This window comes from Coregonus lavaretus (assembly GCF_964263955.1).
Source record: "Coregonus lavaretus genome assembly, chromosome: 19".
Lineage (NCBI taxonomy): Eukaryota > Metazoa > Chordata > Actinopteri > Salmoniformes > Salmonidae > Coregonus > Coregonus lavaretus.
The window spans coordinates 19,191,145-19,213,559 of NC_140006.1; the positions used below are offsets into that span (position 1 = coordinate 19,191,145).

Here is a 22,415-nt window from a genome sequence, read left to right on the forward strand (position 1 = left end):
ACATCAAAGTTGGATCAGCCTGTAGTGTGGTTTTCCACTTTAATTTTGAGGGTGACTCCAAATCCAGACCTCCATGGGTTGATAAATTTGATTTCCATTATTAATTTTTGTGTGATTTTGTTGTCAGCACATTCAACTATGTAAAGAAAAAATTATTTAATAAGATTATTTCATTCATTCAGATCTAGGATGTGTTGTTTAAGTGTTCCCTTACATTTTTTGAGCAGTGTATATATTTTTGGTGCAGGTACAGCCGACTATAGTGCTAGCTAACATTAACTACCCAGGAGTCACAGTATTGATATAAAATCTGCAAAAATAATATTGCAATACTCTACTCTATCGATTTTTCCCCCATGCCCACAGTATATTCAATTCTTAATTACAACCTTTCTTGACTGCTATTTTTGCACTGATGAGGAGGCATTAATGAATATTCTCTGAATGCTATTCAAAGACAAATACATATTGAAATCAAAATACCAACCACAGATTGTGTCATACGATGGACAAAATCCTTGCTAGTGATGCAAGCTGAATGCAAACAGAGCACTAAACATTGCACCCGTCTCAAGTACCTGTTTCAGTGCTGAGCATGCGCAGGGCTCTGCTGTAAGACTGGATGGGGGCTGCTGGTCTCCGGGGCCCGCGGTGCTCCTGAGCCACAGTGCTGCTGGGGGGAGGTGGAGGAGGCTGCTGGGCCTGGGGCTCACTGTCAGACAGCTCACTCTCACTAGAGCTCCAGGAGATGTGCACTGGGTCCTCATCACACTGCGGACCACTGCACTGCACTGGACACACGGGGGGACAAGGACAAAGACAGTCAGTCTCATGCGATACAGAGCTATAAATGGATTTTCATGAATAATGGATAATAATAATAAAGCATTTTCAGTAATAATGGATTGTCAATAATGGATGAAGATGCATTTGTATAGTTTTGCATCAGGCACTTACAGAACCTTCCAATAGGTATTTTAATCAGTATAGTACAACATATTTGACAAGGTAGTTATCACAAGAGACACTGACACAAATGACACAAGTAAACATCATGAAGCATTGTTGACTAGGGTTGTGAGATGTCAACCTTTGGCCTATTGAGATTATGTACTCATAAAACATTGATGTACAACGCTATCGCCCCCTATTGGCCAACCAAATATAGATATTTTTTTTTTTAACTCAGTTTAACCACTGTTGGGCTATAGTGCGAAATTGCATGCCACAACTAGACGAATCATGACGAAAGATAATGTTGTTGAAACCCTGGAGAGGCTAAGTGCAGGCATATCTTTTCTAATATTCCTTTCTGGTGGAGATTCAGCATGAAACAGGTTTGTGCGTGTCCATCTCCGATAAGGAACACATTGTCTTGCCGTAGTGAGTTAGGCAAGGTTATAAATCATGGGCTGGATAAACGCAAAGTCTACCGTCTTCAGAACTGGATAAGAAATGCTTTATTTGCGTCATCCTCCTCTCTTAATATTGTTTGTTTAATCTCTGGATCTCTCATAAAACTGTGATTGAGAATAGCCTATAGAATCAGACTTACTTTCTTGTTCTTTTTGAAAGCGGCAACTTTAGGACACCTTAGGGATTTGGGAAATAGGCTACTGTTTATTACTTTACCTTGTCTTAAAGCTTTTATGACAAGTTTTGCAGGAGGATTGGCCATTTGGTTTTCAACCTCGCATGGAGGGATTTTTCTTAATAAACTTAAAATTGATTAAACTTGTCACTCGATTTTTTAATAGGTTATTGATATTGTTTGTTCTCGCTAATCATTACCTTACGTTTTTAGGTCATTCAAACAACTTTGAGATGGAACTCCATTAGATTCACTCTGTTTGATCAGGAGAAAGCCATGCATAAAACGATGAAAGCTTAGCCCAAAGTCGTACTCATAGCCTATCGAATGGAGAGAGAAACAGCTAGACAAGCCAGTTAAGGAGTGTCCATTATATATACACACAGTGTACAAAACAACACCTTCCAAAAGCATTCCACTGGGATGCTGGCCCATGTTGACTCCAATGCTTTTCACAGATGTGTCAAGTTGGCTGGATGTCCTTTGGGTGGTGGACCATTCTTGATACACGGGAAACTGTTGAGTGTGAAAAACCCAGCAGCGTTGCAGTTCTTGACACAAACCGGTGCGCCTGGCACCTACTACCATACCCCGTTCAAAGGCACTTAAATATTTGGTCTTGCCCATTCACCCTGTAAATGGCACACACACACAATCCATGTCTCAAGGCCTAAAAATCCTTCTTTAACCTGTCTACGCCCCTTCAGCTACACTGGTTGAAGTGGATTTAACAAGTGACATCAATAAGGGATCATAGCGTTCACCTAGATTCACCTGGTCAGTCTATGTCATGGAAAGAGCAGGTGTTCAAAATGTTTTGTACACTCAATATACAGTACCAGTCAAAAGTTTGGACACACCTACTCATTCAAGGGTTTTTGTTTATTTTTTACTATTTTCTACATTGTAGAATAATAGTGAAGACATCAAAACTATGAAATAACAAATATGGAATCATGTATCCACACCCTTTGCCTTGATGACAGCTTTACACACTCCTGGCATTCTCTCAACCAGCTTCATGAGATAGTCACCTGGAATGCGTTTCAATTAACAGGGGTGCCTTGTTAAAAGTAAATGTGTGGAATTTATTTCCTTCTTAATGCGTTTGAGCCAATCAGTTGTGTTGTGACAAGGTAGGGGTGGTATACAGAAGATAGCCCTATTCGGTAAAAGACCAAGTCCATATTCAAAACCAATCAAATTGTATTTGTCACAGTGAAATGCTTACTTACAAGCCCTTAACCGACAATGCAGTTTAAAGAAAGAATCACAAAAATACAATATAAAATAATACGAAATAATATTATGGCAAGAACAGCTCAAATAATCAAAGACAAAATGACAGTCCATCATTACTTTAAGACATTAAGGTCAGTCTATCCTGAAAATGTCAAGAACTTTGAAAGTTCCTTCAAGTGCAGTCGCAAAACCCATCAAGCGCTATGATAAAACTGGCTCTCATGAGGACCGCCACAGGAAAGGAAGACCCAGAGTTACCTCTGCTGCAGAGGATCATTTCATTAGAGTTACCAGCCTCAGAAATTGAATCCCAAATAAATGCTTCACAGAGTTCAAGTAACAGACATCTCAACATCAATTGTTCAGAGGAGACTGTGTGAAACAGGCCTTCATGGTCAAATTGCTGCCAAGAAACCACTACTAAAGGACACCAAAAAGAAGAGACTTGCTTGGGCCAAGAAACACGAGCAATGGACATTAGACCAGTGGAAATCTGTCCTTTGAGATGTTTGGTTCCAACAGCCGTGTCTTTGTGAGACGTAGAGTAGGTGAACGGATTACCTCCGCATGTGTGGTTCCCACCGTGAAGCATGGAGGAGGTGGTGTGATGGTGCTTTGCTGGTGACACTGTTGGTGATGTATTTAGAATTCAAGGCACGCTTAACCAGCATGAATACCACAGCATTCTGCAGCGATACACCATCCCATCTGGTTTGCGCTTTGTGGGACTATCATTTGTTTTAAACAGGACAATGACCCAACACACCTCCAGGCTGTGTAAGGGCTATTTGACCATGGAGAGTGATAGAGTGCTACATCAGATGACCTGGCCTCCACAATCCCCAGACCTCAACCCAATTGAGATGGTTTGGGATTAGTTGGACCACAGAGTGAAGGAAAAGCAGCCAACAAGTGCTCAGCATATGTGGGAACTCCTTCAAGAGTGTTAGAAAAGCATTCCATGAGAAGCTGGTTGAGAGAATGCCAAGAGTGTGCAAAGCTGTCATCAAGGCAAAGGGCGGCTACTTTGAAGAATCTAAAATCAGAGGTAACGCTGGGTCTTCCATTCCTGTGGCGGTCCTCATGAGAGCCAGTTTCATCATAGCGTTTGAAATTTTCAGGATTGACTGACCATGTCTTAAAGTAATGATGGACTGTCATTTCTCTTGGCTTATTTGAGCCGTTCTTGCCATAATATGGACTTGATCTTTTACCAAATAGGGCTATCTTCTGTATACCACCCCTACCTTGTCACAACACAACTGTTTGGCTCAAACGTATTAAGGAAATAAATTCCACAAATTAACTTTTAAGAATGCACACCTGTTAATTGAAACGCATTCCATGTGACTACCTCATGAAGCCAAGTGTGCAAAGCTGTCATCAAGGCAAAGGGTGGCTCTTTGAAGAATCTCAAATATAAAATATATTTTGATTTGTTTAACACTTTTTTGGTTACTATTATTATTATTATTTTTAGCAGACGCTCTTATCCAGAGCGACTTACAGGAGCAATTAGGGTTAAGTGCCTCGCTCAAGGGCACATCGACAGATTTTTCACCTAGTCGGCTCGGGGATTAGAACCAGCGACCTTTCGGTTACTGGCACAAGGCTCTTAACCACTAAGCTACCGGCCGTCCCATGATTCCATATTTGTTATTTCATAGTTTTGATGTCTTCACTATTATTCCACAATGTAGAATGAGTAGGTGTGTCCAAACTTTTGACTGGTACTGTGTGTATTATATATATATATATATATATATATATATATATATATATATATATATATATATATATATATATATATATATATATATATATATAGTGCTCAAAAAAATTAAGGGAACACTAAAATAACACATCCTAGATCTGAATGAATGAAATAATCTTATTAAATACTTTTTTATTTACATAGTTGAATGTGCTGACAACAAAATCACACAACAATTATCAATGGAAATCAAATGTATCAACCCATGGAGGTCTGGATTTGGAGTCACCCTCAAAATTAAAGTGGAAAACCACACTACAGGCTGATCCAACTTTGATGTAATGTCCTTAAAACAAGTCAAAATGAGGCTCAGTAGTGTGTGTGGCCTCCACGTGCCTGTATGACCTCCCTACAACGCCTGGGCATGCTCCTGATGAGGTGGCGGATGGTCTCCTGAGGGATCTCCTCCCAGACCTGGACTAAAGCATCCGCCAACTCCTGGACAGTCTGTGGTGCAATGTGGCGTTGGTGGATGGAGCGAGACATGATGTCCCAGATGTGCTCAATTGGATTCAGGTCTGGGGAACGGGCAGGCCAGTCCATAGCATCAATGCCTTCCTCTTGCAGGAACTGCTGACACACACCAGCCACATGAGGTCTAGCATTGTCTTGCATTAGGAGGAACCCAGGGCCAACCGCACCAGCATATGGTCTCACAAGGGGTCTGAGGATCTCATCTCGGTACCTAATGGCAGTCAGGCTACCTCTGGCGAGCACATGGAGGGCTGTGCGGCCCCCCAAAGAAATGCCACCCCACACCATGACTGACCCACCGCCAAACCGGTCATGCTGGAGGATGTTGCAGGCAGCAGAACGTTCTCCACGGCGTCTCCAGACTCTGTCACGTCTGTCACGTGCTCAGTGTGAACCTGCTTTCATCTGTGAAGAGCACAGGGCGCCAGTGGCGAATTTGCTAATCTTGGTGTTCTCTGGCAAATGCCAAACGTCCTGCACGGTGTTGGGCTGTAAGCACAACCCCCACCTGTGGACGTCGGGCCCTCATACCACCCTCATGGAGTCTGTTTCTGACCGTTTGAGCAGACACATGCACATTTGTGGCCTTCTGGAGGTCATTTTGCAGGGCTCTGGCAGTGCTCCTCCTGGCACAAAGGCGGAGGTAGCAGTCCTGCTGCTGGGTTGTTACCCTCCTACGGCCTCCTCCACGTCTCCTGATGTACTGGCCTGTCTCCCGGTAGCGCCTCCATGCTCTGGACACTACGCTGACAGACACAGCAAACCTTCTTGCCACAGCTCGCATTGATGTGCCATCCTGGATGAGCTGCACTACCTGAGCCACTTGTGTGGGTTGTAGACTCCGTCTCATGCTACCACTAGAGTGAAAGCACCGCCAGCATTCAAAAGTGACCAAAACATCAGCCAGGAAGCATAGGAACTGAGAAGTGGTCTGTGGTCACCAACTGCAAAACCAGTCTTTTATTGGGGGTGTCTTGCTAATTGCCTATAATTTCCACCTGTTGTCTATTCCATTTGCACAACAGCATGTGAAATGTATTGTCAATCAGTGTTGCTTCCTAAGTGGACAGTTTGATTTCACAGAAGTGTGATTGACTTGGAGTTACATTGTGTTGTTTAAGTGTTCCCTTTATTTTTTTGAGCAGTGTATATATATATATTTTTTTTAAGCTTTAGGGTATAAGACCCATGAATCCGACAGAGAAACAATATTCACTGACTGGACAATTTGCACTGCTTCGGTGGAATTCTGTGCTCCGTCTAGCCTACATTCCTCTCTTGCGTTCTGTACATATTTATTGAAATAGGCTATAGCAGATAGGGCCGCCAGTCAAGTTAAAATAGGCTAAACGATCGTCTGTCACATCCCAATGTCGTCACCATCGACAATCGCTGTCAATCGGCGATAGACCAAGTATCATAATATCGCCTAACCGTATTGTTGACTATTCAACGATTGTTTACAATACCTTGTGCTGGTGACTGTGCCAGTTGTCGTACAGCTCTCCATTTCTTCCCAGATGAACTTAGGTTCTACAATAAATCCACAATGATATGTTTGAAGCATTATGAGCAACTCAGAATCATGGAGATTAATTGCAATGACAACATGAAATATAGTAGTTCAGACTGCTTCTAGGTCATATAGTGTGTGTGTACATTACCCACCTTTATCACAGGAGTATCCAAAAAGCTGTCTCCACATCTCTCCCAGGACTTGGTAGCAGAAGTGGCAGTGATTGAAGGCCCTCGTCCCACTTTGCAGACACCAACTTTGACATCAGGAAAGAACATACACTTTATGTCCTTGGAATATCTTTTGCGCTGAAAAATAAATGACTTCATATGTAAAACATTGTAAAGTAGATATTTAATTAAACTGTCTAGTTAGCTAGATAACTCTGGTCCATGTGCATGCGTCGGATCTGCACTACCAGATGCATGCGCATCCCAACAAACGCGTGGACCAAAGTTATTCTGGCGTGCTCAAAAGTAGTTTATTTCGTATTTAGGAGACGCGACAACCTGCACATACAGAGAAAGATGCTCTGCACTCTATCAACATTCACTTTAGTGAGTTACTAAAGTATAATGAAGCCAGTCACTAAACAAGAATCGTGGGAAAAACCCTCTATGAAAGAATCATTGGAACGTTGTTGTCGCCGCGCGATTGAACCAGACTCAGAGCAAGCTAAGTTAGCTAGCTAGCTACCAAGCAGAATAGACTTAGAGAAACGTACCTTTCCTTGAAAAGGCATGTTGCCAAATGGCTACATGTCGTTTTGTGTGAGTAGGTATGACATGAAATGTCCAAGCATATTAAAATATTGTGAGATACAGTATTTTAGCCAGTATATGAAATGGCCACTAACGTTAGCTGACTTGTCCACAACTTTTCTTCTTGGCGCGCCGCTGGCGTCGTTTGTTCACGTGAAGCTTTCCGGAAGTGGTCAAATCTTCTAAGGCTTCTGGGAAATGCAGTACTAAATGTTTGTGACGCACCTATACTCCAGTAATTTGCTTGTATCAGTCCTTACGTTCATTCAGGTGAAAATGCTGGAAGCAAAAAATATACACCCAACATGTAAACTGTTGGTCCCATGTTTCATGAGCTGAAATAAAAGATCCCAGAAATTTTCCATAGGCACAAAAAGCTTATTTCTCTCAAATTTTGTGCACAAATTTGTTTACATCCCTATTAGTGAGCATTTCTCATTTGCCAAGATAATCGATCCACCTGACAGGTGTGGCATATCAAGAAGCTGATTAAACAGCATGATCATTACACATTGCAATTTGTGCTGGGGACAATAAAAGGCCACTCTAAAATGTGAAGATGTCTGAAGTTTTGAGGGAGCGTATGATTACATTTGGCATGTTATAATTAATTGGCATGCTGACTGCAGGAATGTCCACCAGAGCTGTTGCCAGGATATTGAATGTTCATTTCTCTACCATAAGCCGCCTCCAACGTCGTTTTAGAGAATTTGGCAGTACGATGCAGTGTTTCCTCTGCGTTCATTTAAGTGTGGCGTTGCGCCACGGCAGAATCATTGCCGCCACACCAAAGGAAACATCCAATTTCTACCAAACATAGTTTCAATAATGTTCTGTAAAGCACATTCGCTTTTCTTGGTAAATAGATCATCTGTCTGGGTTCAACACAGTTCTGAAGGTTATTTAGCTCTGTGAGCTGTGGCAGGCAGCCTGCAACTCAAGAAACATGCCAGTGCGCGAGTGCGCGAGTGACCAGTGCTTGATACAGACACTCTGTGGCACAAAACACAATTCACTTGAATCACTTCAGAATGCACCTGCATGGGGGGTGATAAGTGCCAGAATTAAGCCTAGGCAACTGTACCACCGTGTGGCTGTCGCCCACCATTGAACATCTGACTAACATGCCGTCATACCAACGCCTTACTACGTATACATGACGTGTACGTGTCATGTCACATGAACGTGACGTGAACGCGTCGGCAGTTTGACGCCTTAGAAAAAAACATGTCTTCATTGACAGTCCATGTTTATTCATGGGGGTATTTTATGGCGCTAGGAAGACGTTAGTGTATGGCTTACTTTACTAGACAGCGCAGTGTTGGCTGCAGTGGCTGAGGAGGTGGAGGTGAACCGGTGCCCAACTGCTAAGGGCCTCTACGCTTTCTGTGCCACGTACAGGTAGGCCTACATGTATTATAGATTATAGTGGACTCCAAATTAAATAATGTACTATGTTGCTATTACTGCTTTCAGTGTCTCAAAACTCTATTTGAGTGGTCCACAATGTGGCTTTTAAAACCTGTTTTGTATTGTCAATTGATGTATCATTGTGGAGTGACAAACTTTTCTAACTCTACAGATGTGGCAGCACTTTACCTGCAGGCGGATGTGCTGCCTCACCTGACGCAGCTTTCAAAAGGATTCCAAAAGGAGGATGTAAACTGGCCATAAAAGAGCAGGTACATTATTTTCTATCTTCATGTTCAAACGTGTGCAAATGTCTCAGTTTAACAGAGTCACAGGACAGCACTACTCAGTGAAATATTTAAGAACTACTGACACTTCATTATAAAAACTTCAAGCAAAACAACTCTTGTGTTGTTGGTCCCTGTGACAATGGCATCACTCCTCGCCATAAGAAATACTGGTGATTCCCAGCCCCCGCGGTCATTTCTGAGCCAACTCCACCAGGACCTCGATGACCCAATGGGTCTGGGCGCATTCAACATCAAGGAGGGGGAGCAGAGGGAGAGGCCAGGTGGAGAAGACCAAGACCAGGGAGCAGTTCTGGGCTCGGTTCAGAGAGGAGGTAAAAACATTTGATTTCAAATGCTGTGATGAAACCAATGTTACATGTGTGTTGGATAAACTATTAATCACTTATTTTCTGTTTTGTGCTGTAATTATGTCATGGATCCATATCTTGTTGGCCTCCAGGACAGCCTAGACCGGTGTCACACCAGCCTTCGCTTTGGCTCCCCCTCCTATCCAGCTCAGGCGTTCGGCGTCGCGGCCTTCTAGCTGCTGCCAAACCTACTGCTGGCAAACGCCCTTCACTCATCAAACCCAGACTTGTCTTGTCATCATTACTAACACCTGGTTCCAATCCCCACTCTATCACTGTATATATACTCCATCTGCCATGTACCTTTGTCGGTCATTGTAAATGTTACTTGTTTTCCTGAGAGGAATCACTCCTACTATTTCCTGAGTACTTTATATTTTGCCCTTGGGTTCGCCCTGTGCCTTTTTGTTTATGAAGATATATTTTGAGCACAACAGCGTTTGGGTTTCGTCCCACTTTGATCTATGGTACTTAAATACATTCAGTAGTTCTAAACCTGCGACTGCCTCCTGCCTACTCCTCTCTACACCAGTGACAACTGGAGGTTCCAACACCTGGAGCTTCTGGGAGCCTTCAGTGTGTTGGGACCTCAGGCTGCGTTCTCTAGTGAGAGGATAAACACCTTTAACCTGACCCTCCTCTCAAATCAAATCAAATTTGATTTGCCACATGCGCCGAATACAACAGTGAAATGAAATGAAAGAGTGAAATGCTTACTTACAAGCCCTTAACCAACAATGCAGTTTTAAGAAAAAGATTGTTAAGTAAAAAATAGATAAGTTAAAAATAATTAAAGAGCAGCAATAAAATAAAAGTAGGGAGGCTATATACAGGGGGTACTGGCACAGAGTCCATGTGCGGGGGCACCGGTTAGTCGAGGTAATTGAGGTAATATGTACATGTGGGTAGAGTTAAAGTGACTATGCATAGATAATCAACCTCCTGTAGCTCAGTTGGTAGAGCATGGCGCTTGCAATGCCAGGGTTGTGGGTTCGTTTCCCACGGGGGGCCAGTATGAAAAAAAAAAATTATGCACTCACTAACTGTAAGTCGCTCCGGATAAGAGCGTCTGTTAAATGACTAAAATGTAAAATAATAAACAGAGTAGCAGCAGCGTAAAGGGGGGCAGGGGGGTAACAATGCAAATAGTCCTGGTAGCCATGATTAGCTGTTCAGGAGTCTTATGGCTTGGGAGTAGAAGCTGTTAAGAAGCCTTTTGGACCTAGACTTGGCGCTCCGGTACCGCTTGCCGTGCAGTCTTTACGACTGTCTTGGTGTGTTTGGACCATGATAGTTTGTTGGTGATGTGGACACCAAGGAACTTGAAGCTCTCAACCTGTTCCACTGAAGCCCCGTCGATGAGAATGGGGGCGTGCTCAGTCCTCTTTTTTCCTGTAGTCCACTATCATCTCCTTTGTCTTTATCACGTTGAGGGAGAGGTTGTTATCCTTGCACCACAGGTCTCTGACCTACTCCCTATAGGCTGTCTCATCGTTGTCGGTGATCAGGCCTACCACTGTTGTTTCGTCAGCAAACTTAATGATGGTGTTGGAGTCGTGCCTGGCCATGAAGTCATGGGTGAACAGGGAGTACAGGAGGGGACTGAGCACGCACCCCTGAGGGGCCCCCGTGTTGAGGATCAGCGTGGCAGATGTGTTGTTACCTACCCTTACCACCTGGGGGCGGCCCGGTCAGGAAGTCAGTTGCAGAGGGAGGTGTTTAGTCCCAGGGTCCTTAGCTTAATGATGAGCTTTGAAGGCACTATGGTGTTGAATGCTGAGCTGTAGTCAATGAATAGCATTCTCACGTAGGTGTTCCTCTTGTCCAGGTGGGAAAGGGCAGTGTGGAGTGCAATAGAGATTGCATCATCTGTGGATCTGTTGGGGCGGTATGCAAATTGGAGTGGGTCTAGGGTTTCTGGGATAATGGTATTGATGTGAGCCATGACCAGCCTTTCAAAGCACTTCATGGCTACATATGTGAGTGCTATGGGTCGGTAGTCATTTAGGCAGGTTATCTTAGTGTTCTTTGGCACAGGGACTATGGTGGTCTGCTTGAAACATGTTGGTATTACAGACTCAGTCAGGGACATGTTGAAAATGTCAGTGAAGACACTTGCAAGTTGGTCAGCGCATGGTCAGAGTACACGTCCTGATAATCCGTCTGGCCCTGCGGCCTTATGAATGTTGACCTGCTTAAAAGTCTTACTCACATCGGCTACGGAGAGCGTGATCACATAGTCACACGGAACAACTGACGCTCTCATGCATGCTTCAGTGTTGCTTGCCTCGAAGCGAGCATAGAAGTAATTTAGCTCGTCTGGTAGGCTCGTGTCACTGGGCAGCTCGCGGCTGTGCTTTCCTTTGTAGTCTGTAATAGTTTGCAAGCCCTGACACATCCGACGAGCGTCGGAGCCGGTGTAGTACGATTCAATCTTAGTCCTGTATTGACTCTTTGCCTGTTTGATGGTTTGTCGTAGGGCATAGTGGGATTTCTTGTAAGCGTCCGGGTTTGAGTCTTGCTCCTTGAAAGGGGCAGCTCTACCCTTTAGCTCAGTGCCGATGTTGCCTGTAATCCATGGCTTCTGGTTGGGGTATGTACGTACAGTCACTGTGGGGACGATGTCATCAATGCACTTATTGATGAAGCCAGTTACGTGATGTGATGTACTCCTCAATGCCATCGGAAGAATCCCAGGACATATTCCAGTCTGTGCTAGCAAAACAGCCCTGTAGCTTAGCATCTGCGTCATCTGACCACTTCCTTATTAACCGAGTTACTGGTGCTTCCTGCTTTAGTTTTTGCTTATAAGCAGGAATCAGGAGGATAGAATTATGGTCAGATTTGCCAAATGGAGGGCGAGGGAGAGCTTTGTATGCGTCTCTGTGTGTGGAGTAAAGGTGGTCTAGTTTTTTTCCCTCTGGTTGCACATTTAACATGCTAGTAGAAATGAGGTAGAACGGATTTAAGTTTTCCTGCATTAAAGTCCCTGGCCACTAGGAGCGCTGCCTCTGGACGAGTGTTTTCCTGTTTGCTTATGGCTTTATATAGCTCATTGAGTGCAATCCTAGTGCCAGCATCGGTTTGTGGTGGTAAATAAACAGCTACGAAAAATATATTTGAAAACTCTCTTGATAAATAGTGTGGTCTACAGCTTATCATGAGATACTCTACCTCAGGCGAGCAAAACCTCAAGACTTCCTTAGTATTAGATTTCGTGCACCAGCTGTTGTTTACAAATATACACAGACCTCCACCCCTTGTCTTACCGGAGTCAGCCGTTCTATCCTGCCAATCTAGCGTATATCCCGCCAGCTGTATGTTATCCATGTCGTCGTTCAGCCACGACTCGTGAAACATAAGATATTACAGTTTTTAATGTCCCGTTGGTAGGATATCCTTGATCTTAGGTTGTCCATTTTGTTTTCCAATGATTGTACGTTGGCTAATAGGACTGATGGAAGAGGCAGATTACTCGCTCGCCGTCGGATCCTTACAAGGCACCCCGACCTACGTCCACGATATCTCCATCTCTTTGTCATGCGAATGACAGGGATTTGGGCCTTGTCGGGTGTCTGTAGAATACATTTTCCAGAGGAAACACTGCAGTATGTCCAACCGGCCTCACAACCTCAGACCACGTGTATGGTGTCATGCGGGCGACAGGTTTGTCAACAGCGTGAACAGCGTGCCCCATGGTGATGGTGGGGTCATGTAAATCCATAGATTAGTGCCTAATGAATTAATTTAAAATGGACTGATTTCCATATATGAACTGTAACTCAGTAAAATCGTTGAAATTGTTGCATGTTGCGTTTATATTTTTGTTCAGTATATTTGTTGATTTATTGATGTTTAAATACTTAGCAAGTGAAAAGCAAGAGGATATTTATCTACCGTCTGGCCTCTGAGTCTGCGGCTGATAACTTGGTTCTAAAATGACAAATGTTAGAGGATTCATTGGTTCAGTCTACTCTACAGTGCCCTACATTTATTTCGATGCAATAGACAGGAACAGGAGCACTAGAAATATGATACTCTTTCAACCAAAATGGAGTCAGTTCCTTCAGTAAACACACAGGTAGCCAGAGCATGTTTTGGGCATCAATACCTCTTGATTGATTCCTGCATCAAAGCTCAGGTGTAACATCGACGCAGGGAGTCAGGAAGCAAATGCAGTTAGTGAGTTTAATATTAATGAACATAGAACGATACAAAACAAGAGAAACGTCTGACAAGGAAACATAACCAATACTGCCTGATAACTGATAACAAAAGACTGCTATATAAAGGGTAAGTAATCAGGGAGTAATGAAGTCCAGGTGTGACTGATGATGAGACGCAGGAGTGCGTAAGGATTGGTTGCCAGGACCGGTGGTTAGTAGACTGGCGACGTCGAGCGCCGGAGTGGGAGTAGACGTGACATCAGGATTCATTCTCTTTATCCAGCAGGTAGCCATTTCATCACTGGTGACCACTGCCAAATCTAAATGAACAGTTCACATTCCAATCTACTGTCGCAGTGAATAATAATAATAAAGGTTGGTTATTTGATGGATAAGACAACGTAATGAAACACTCCCTTTGACTGAAAAGGTGAAAGGTTTTATTACAGGAAATCCATCCAAATCTCAACAGTTTTAAATAGCAAGTTCAACATACAAAACACAGCTCACTTAACATAGTTGTTTTTTTATTAAATATGTAAAAAGCAGGTCAAGTTATTCACAAATAAAATGCAAACATGCAACACATTTTGGGGAATGCATAATGAGTGGGACATCAGAAGAAAAAACATGATCTATTTATAATTATTGACAGTACATGTTTACATTCCTTTTCATTTACACAATATACGACTAAAGCATTATGGTGCACTGCCGAGTTCAATAAGAATAAATGCAACATTAAGAAAGGGTATACAATATACGTACTTGGAATATAGTATGTCAAATTACTCAGTGAACTGACTCACAACTTTCCCTAAGACCTGTGGTTCAAAAATCATATGAAAACATCTGAAATATACCCGACTTCCATAGAATACGACGGTGGCTAGTTGCTCTTGAAGTTAAAAAAATGTTTTATTGTGATCATACTAGTCTACACTAAAATGTTCTCCCTTCTCTTATGATGAAGCCATACTGATGAATCAACCTTGTTTCTGTCACTGTAGCACCAAATAAGGCATTTTTGAGTACACACTGATTATCAAAATTCTTTGAATTTCTGAAGATAGTCACATACTAGTCATAATTGGTCTAACTAACTAACTTACTACTACTTTTCATTCATGATTCTCATGGACTGTACTGCCTCCCTTCGCGTAGAGGCAATATCAAGTCTTCTTAGCTTTTAATAAATATTGTTTTTGCAATTAATTTGTAATTGTGTGAATTGTGAGAATCTATGGACAGATTGTCCATTCCAGAGTAAAATGTCAGTGCAACATATGGAGGAAGGTTAAATAGGAGCTACTACCGGCCCTTCAGGGCTTTTGCTTATTGCGTTCTCATGATTAATATGGTTGATATGTACAAGTTTTAAAATAAACATTAACTTTGAAACAACGTACATAATGGATGGATCATGGGACCGACCGAGGCTGGCAACATACGTAACACGTCAGATAAAAACAATATCTGTCTACTCCATACTACCATTTAATAAAATCGAGAATTTTGAATGACTTATATTTTCACCCTTTTTCACTGCCCTTGGAAAATTCTGTGATGGTCTGAGCTTTTCTGCATGTGGCGGTATGTAATAACAGCAACCTGCCCACAGCATTTCACCGACAGTCAACAAAACACACAGAATGCAGAACAGCGGAGGGATATCAAAAAAAAAAAAAAAAAGGGTCGTGCTCCTTTTCATGAGGTTGCTTCATGTGCTCAGTCTTCAGGAAAACCAAAAAGAAATAAACCATGAGGGAAAAAATTAAATATAAAAGAAACAAAAATATCTAACCTGTAACAAAGTTCTCACAAAGCAAAAGGGCATGGTGGTGGGGACAGGGAGGGATGGCAGTCAGTACTCATCCTGCTGATCATCAGGAACCTCCTCTTCATGGACCCCTGGGTCCACATCCTCTCCCTCCCCCTCTCCTGCACCTTCCTAAGGGGACACAAGCAGTCATAGCAAAATGTTAGGGCTACAGCCACCATAGATCTTTTCAAGTAATTAATAGCATTAGGTAACCTAAATCAATTGATCGATTAATCAAACAAAGGCCTGTGATTACAAAGAAAATATCTCCCCAGAAAAGAACAAGTAGCAAAACATTTACTATTCAAACCAGTACCAACATTCTAGAATCTAAAACAAATGTTGCACTACAACAACCCACACCCAATCGCCTTTGGGAAATTCCTATGAATGATCACTGAAGAGCCAATCAATAACAGCCAATTGACCTGTTCGTCTGCAGAGTACAGGATCTCCATTAGCCTCTCCACGAACTGTGCGCTCTCCTGACCCTGCTCCTGTGCCAGCACTTCCACCTCCCGCAGCTTTCCAAAGTAAAAATCCCTCTCCTTCTCCACCCCCTCCAGTGCAAGTTTTAATGTGTTCACCTGTACACAAAATGAGACAGACAAATTGATATTCCTATCATCTCTTGTTATTTGACTTTACACCACAAATTTGTCTGTGTGTAAACTGATTTTGCAGTATTAATGATTTTCCAGTTGTCCAATCAAATCCAAATGGTCACATATGCTCCATCATAAAAATATTGCTGTTATACACTGCTGCTCCTCTGATCCCCAATTACTTGTTTCTTGGATCCTTTTCATGTTTAGGGTTCAACAGTAATCTAATCCTTGTAAGATCAGGATTATGTAATTATCATTCAAGGCAATTTGTAATTACTTGTCATTTTGGTTCTGCCAAAAACATTACAAATTCTTACAAATCTTACCAGTGAGTCCAACTTAGATATATTAAGTTGTAATGACGTTGTTGTAGTAACTTATATATATTAAATTGTTATGATGCTGTAGTAGTGGCTTTATACCTGGTCATTAAGCAATGTGACCTGTGCTTCCAGTTCCCGCTCTCCTTTGGCCAGAGTTGTCGTTGCAACTGGGATTCTTTTGGCTGAAGAGGGTCTGGAGGACGGATGGGGGCTGCAAGGGTTTTGTTTCGGGGTTGTTGCGCTCGCCCTGGTGGCTCCTGAACACAAATATAGGTTAGTCAGTCAGTTTCCTAATCTACATAAACAATGTCTGCTGTCCAAAGGGGTATACTACAAAATAGAATCAATGCAGAGTTCTTCCAAATGAATGTAAGAGGGGCGCTGCACCACCTTGTGGACTGGCTGCGCCACTATATAAACTATTTTTTACTTTATTTGTTATAATTTAAGGCTCAAGATTGCAGGAAATGGCATTTAGAGCTTTTTGCTTTTTTGAACACCTGAGTCCAAGGGGGAGCAGAGCCCCACTACAGGCACCCCCCCCCCACCTTACTGTGGTCCTCTGTAGCTCAATTGGTAGAGCATGGCGCTTGTAACGCCAGGGTAGTGGGTTCGATCCCCGGGACCACCCATACGTAAAAATGTATGCACACATGATTGTAAGTCGCTTTGGATAAAAGCGTCTGCTAAATGGCATATTATTATTATTATTATTACTCATCAGTACCACCTTGTTCAAAACTCCTGGCCAGCTAACTTGCATAAGCAACCAGAATGAACTACTCATTTTCTGGTTTATTAAGAAAGCTACACTTTGTTTTTGGTTGTCAAGTTAATTAGACCATGCCCATTTCAAGCTTATCTTTCTAAAAAAGTAAACTGTTATTTCAGAGTATTTAGGCAAATTAACTGGCTAACTCATTGATCCTGCTTTGTGTTATACCCCTCAGGCGGCTGGTATTCTTACCTGCAGTGGGGGAGCTGGCTGCGTGGTGTTGAGACTTCTTAGGCAGGTTGAAGATCTGCTCACCGGGGTCAGGTGGGGGGATGGCATCCTGACCCTGTCTGGCCTGAAGTGGGTCGTAATCTTTACCGTCGTAGTTGGCGTCAAAGAACCTCTTGAACCACTGGATGAAGTCAAGGTTGTCCTGAAATCTAGCTTTCACCAGCTTTTCCACAGGAATAATCTTTATAGAGGAGAAGAGGAAAACAATTTATCAAGAACAAAGAATTGGGGTACTTGTTTTATAATCTGCACTTCACGTGATATGACACATTCATAAAAAAATATATTTTAGGAGCAAAGTGAGTGTGAGTGTGTTTGTGTGTGTTCAATCAAATATAGCCTAGGCTAGCCATAGTAACTAAAGAAAAGCCCTATCTAATGGTAAACTGTTATTAGTAGCTACAGTAGGTCCCGTCAGGACACTACTCACTCAGCCTCATTCTCTCACCTTGTCCACATTCATTCTCTTGAAGGAGGCCTGCAGCAGCTTGAAGTTGTGAATGTACTCATGCTCGAATTTAGCCTGGAACTTAACCTTCTTAAGACTGACGCAGCCAGGGAAGAGCAAATCCATGAACTGGCAGTAGGCCGCTCCTACAAGTGAATGAAAATAAAACCACGTCAGAAGATGTGACACAAAACTACAATTTGTTTCTCTTCTGATACAGGTTCGAAACTAATGATAACGAACAAATGATATTTTTCAGGCATACGCTTGATCGAAATGTCTCACAGCACTGCCATTAGCCAACCTGTGCACAACACTACCTACAGCGGACCAGACACAACAGACTTGACAGTGCTGGAAGTGACAAGCAGCTTTAACCTCAAAATAGTACCATTAGCACACCTTGCTACATGACTGTGTGTGGTTCAGGAGATATTGGATAACTTGGGGCAGCCATGGCATGGTAGCCACAGCAAGTGCGCAAACTAGTTGTATTAATAGCACTGTATGTCTTCTCTGTCAGAGCAAGGATAGGTTAGGAGCAGGGTTAGGTTTAGACCAGGTTTCTTTGACTATACATTTGACTATACCTATTACCTGGTAATTAGCAGAAGCTTAGTGTGGAACAGAGGAAAAGCATGGACATCGCTCTCCCTTCCAATACCTACAGTATCATTCTGCATCTCCCTTCCTATGCTAGGCCTATATCTTTAGCCCATAATGAGGTCCTTCGGTCTGGGAGGAAGAACAGTTTGCAGCAAGGTTAACAGGGTAATTATTCTTACCTGAGGAGAGCTGCTCCACTTTAGTGTAGTTCAGACCGAGAAGATCGTTAACCCAGGCAGTGATGTCATGCCTGCTCATAGTCTCCTGGGTTATTGAGGTAGAATATACGTTGACCGCCATCCCCCAACTGCAAAAGATTTTAAAAAGCCACCTCTCAGTCAGTTACATTTCACTTTCTCCAAAACATTACCATCTCAAAATAAGGATTTTTTTGTAATCTCTTTTACAGAATGGTTAGCCAACATATTCTGTACACACAATTGTTGACCAACAGATAAAAGCCACCATATCATTTTCAACTACTAACATTAAATATAAAGTGATGCGGTCGCAAAGATGAAGCAAGGCAGATAACAACAATACAAACCATCAAGGGGAAACTCGACAGCGAGCCAGTAAACCTAGGCCTATAACCAGAGCTACGAAATAAAGGCACACTGGTCTCAAATCCAATTCTGTGAGATCAGTGTGTATGCTGATTTTCATTCCAACCAATTCCCACTGTCAAATTGCTTAATAACATCTATTACAATTGATCTCTATGCATATCCCATGTTAGGTCCAGTAATGTAATAACATGTTAGTAATGCGGCTATAAGATTGAGATGCCCAACTTAGCTGAAATGTATACACACTATCGACTCTTGTAAACAATCATGTAAATACACTCATAACAGGAGTTTGAGTATGGGTGTAGCACAAAATCTATATGGGATAAGGAGGAGCACATTGGATGGGAATAAGCTAAAAACGGTCATTTTCATAATGAAGCTGGCTGTGAGTTGAGATGTTATCTTCAGAAACATCAACAAAGCAAAGTGACATAAAAGTGGTGTAAGCTCTCACACTGCAAACAAATGGCATGAATAGTATAATGTTTGAAACTGTTGATCACCCTTCACAGTAAATGCAAAACTTGTCTTTAAGTGTAGCCTTGTAAAGTTCAGCAAAAAATAAAGTTTTTCACAGCTTTGGTATTTGGAATACTTTTATTCTAATGATGGGAGCACACATCATGTCAAAATGTAAGACCCGAATTGTTGTTGCAACATTTCATATTCTCAAATGGGTATCCGCAAAAATAACGGGCCTGGTGTTTAGGACATAGGAGACACATGTCTACTAGTATCTATTGCTCCACCATTCAAAATACAAACATTCAACTAATGAGCTTACATCGCTTGTCACAGGGCTGGCCATAATGCTACGAACAAGCATTTCCATTTGATAAGATGATGGTAACAGCTAACGTTAGGCTACAATTACATCAAGCGCATAATCAACATCCTAACAGTTAAACCCTAAACATGAATGGCAAAAACGGACAAAATGTGGACTGGAGGTTCGGTTTCCAACTATCCTTTTCATTGATTGTGCACTGATAGATTCGGGGAGACAGAAAATCGGACAGCCGTTCTCGTGTCAACAAAGCAGATGTACTGCTAGCTTTGTTAGCTCATTGGCTGTACTTGACCCAAACAGAAGAGTTTATAATGTGAACAGACTGGGTTTAAAACCATGTCATAAAATAAACGGAAGAGCTAAGACATTAACCGTGCCCCTTTTCCCAGAACACACGATTAGGTAGCGTATGGCCAGCAAGAATATTCTAGCAGCTATTGCAATTATAGTCAAGAGAGTAACTGTGTATTTGACAATGAATCAAGCTAACCTGCTAGTTTCTTCCACAACGGTCCCATTTCCAACTGGCCACACAATGTGTGTTATTTTATGTTTAAATGTCACCGATTTCGCTTTGGCATAATTGTGAACTTGCAGGGGCCTATTCAATACGATTTACGCCATGGTCAAGAAACAGTCACCAAAAGGGAATACATCCAATGTATTGCACGAGCTGATACATTGTAACAGAATTGAAAAGGATCGAGCAGATGGCGTGGAAAACATCCAATGCTCGTGAAACAAATATTCAGAGTTTTGCAGCAACCTTATTATTGCTCAAAGCCTTGCTATGAAGCCACGCCAAATGCGGCATTTGCACGGATTTACCTGTAGGCGCGCTCTCCTCGCACTGTATTTTTTCTGTAAGGAATGCAGTTGGATCCGTCCGTTGGGATGATGTCGTTGTTATTCTCTCCATTTGGGGACAGTGCTTGGGTGGGACCAGGCATTGGGTCTCTAAAATATTGAACAGATTATCTGTTCTCTCTCTATGAAAGGACGACGCGATATAAAGTGCCGCACCTCGGGCTTGTTCTCCTGTCTGCTTATTCTTCACAAATCTGGCTCTGGTGACGTCAGCGGACACTAACCAACCACGTGACTGGTGATGGGGGCGCGCTTCTTGGACAGTGGACGGCGAATTCCACTAATAGAACACGAAGGGACATAGCATATTGCTACTTTCTCACTCATACACACGCGAAATGTTTTCTTTATTTCGTGTCTCTGCTTCAATAGCAATAGCTGGCCTACGTGTAGATATTTATTTAAATGACAAGCCTAAATTATAAGATTATGCATCTATTGTGCTTCTCTCCGGTATTTGAGCTAGGGGAAATTATACTGAATGTTGGATTTCATTGACATTAAAATAATAAAAGGTCACAGGTGGTTGGTTTATTGTTGAAATGCAGAAAGAATCATATTCAATCTATGACCGGGACATATTGGACCAATTCTGAATTGGAACTCTACTCTCCATAATGAAACCAAATGGAGCCTAATGCAACAAAACATGCTGCCCTTCAAGAACAGGACTATTATCAAGTCATGAAATGTTAATTTTTCTTTTACATACCGGTAAGCAGTTCAATTCATTTTGCACTGAAAATCCTCTTCCAGTGATGGCTTTAAATTATTGCCTTCTAAAGTGCTGTGCTGCAATCATAACTAGCTATAGTCTAGTGTAGTGTAGCAGAAAAAAAGCCTTTGATGCTCATCATACAATAAGGTCACCAACCCTGGTCCTGGAGAGCTATGGGGAGCACAAACACGGATTCAACTACTGGGAATTATTTGATTAGTTGAATCAGAATATACAGTTTATTAGGTACACCCATCAAGGTACACCGATCAAGTCCTGTGTCGGACCCCCTTTGCCTCCATATAGCCTGAATTTTTCGGGGCATTCTACAAGATGTCGGAAACGTTCCACAGGGGTGTTGGTCCATGCTGATGCGATGGCATCACGCAGTTGCTGCAGATTGGACGGCTGTACAATCATGCTGCAAACAGCCCTTTCCATCTCATCCAAAAGATGCTCTATTGGGTTGAGGTCTGGGAACTGCGCAGGCCACTCAAGTAAACTGAACTCGCTGTCATGTTCCAGGCAATGTTTTTCCACTCCTCAATTGTCCAGTGTTGGTGATCACATGCCCACTGGAGCCGCTTCTTCTTGTTTTTAGCTGATAGGAGAGGAACCCGGTCAAGTCGTCTGCTGCAATAGCCCATCCGTGACAAGGATCGACAAGTTGTGCGTTCTGAGATGCCGTTCTGCACACGACTGTTGTACTGCACCGTTATTTGTCTGTTTGTGGCCCGCCTGTTGGCTTGCACGTTTCTTGCCATTCTCCTTCGACCTCTTTCATCAACAAGTTGTTTTCACCCACAGGATTGCCGCTGACTGTATTCCCACGACTGTGTGGCCTCACACAGTTCCAAATCCATAATCAAGTTCGCTGACGACGCAACAGTAGTAGGCCTGATTACCAACAACGACTTGAAGGCCTACAGAGTGGAGGTAGGCACTCTGACGGCATGGTGCCAGGTAAACAACCTCTCCCTCCATGTCAGCAAAACGAAGGAGCTGATTGTGGACTTCAGGAGGAACCAGGCTGGGCACGCCCCCATCCTCATCAACTGGGCCA

The 22,415-nt window shown here is 42.6% G+C and overlaps 2 protein-coding genes across 2 annotated transcripts in view; both read right to left on the minus strand.

The window, feature by feature from the left end:
- The window catches only part of spidr (scaffold protein involved in DNA repair), a 79,102-nt gene extending 71,601 nt beyond the window's left edge, over positions 1-7,501 (minus strand). The window contains exons 1-4 of the mRNA XM_084183897.1: positions 7,322-7,501; positions 6,750-6,905; positions 6,551-6,614; positions 579-791 (exon numbers count right to left, since the gene is read on the minus strand). Coding sequence (XP_084040023.1) covers positions 579-791; positions 6,551-6,614; positions 6,750-6,905; positions 7,322-7,339 — 451 coding nt within the window. The 5' untranslated portion in view covers positions 7,340-7,501. The remainder of the gene's footprint in view (positions 1-578; positions 792-6,550; positions 6,615-6,749; positions 6,906-7,321) is intronic.
- A 6,095-nt stretch (positions 7,502-13,596) lies between these two features.
- Positions 13,597-20,839, minus strand: LOC311146482 (microtubule-associated protein RP/EB family member 2-like). The gene is made up of 7 exons (XM_084182989.1): positions 20,596-20,839; positions 18,585-18,712; positions 17,800-17,945; positions 17,313-17,532; positions 16,445-16,602; positions 15,843-16,001; positions 13,597-15,543 (listed from the first exon to the last, which is right to left on the minus strand). Exons 1-7 carry the CDS (start codon positions 20,715-20,717, stop codon positions 15,457-15,459), a joined length of 1,020 nt encoding a protein of 339 aa, XP_084039115.1. The 5' UTR covers positions 20,718-20,839; the 3' UTR covers positions 13,597-15,456.
- Between the last annotated feature and the right edge of the window lie 1,576 nt (positions 20,840-22,415).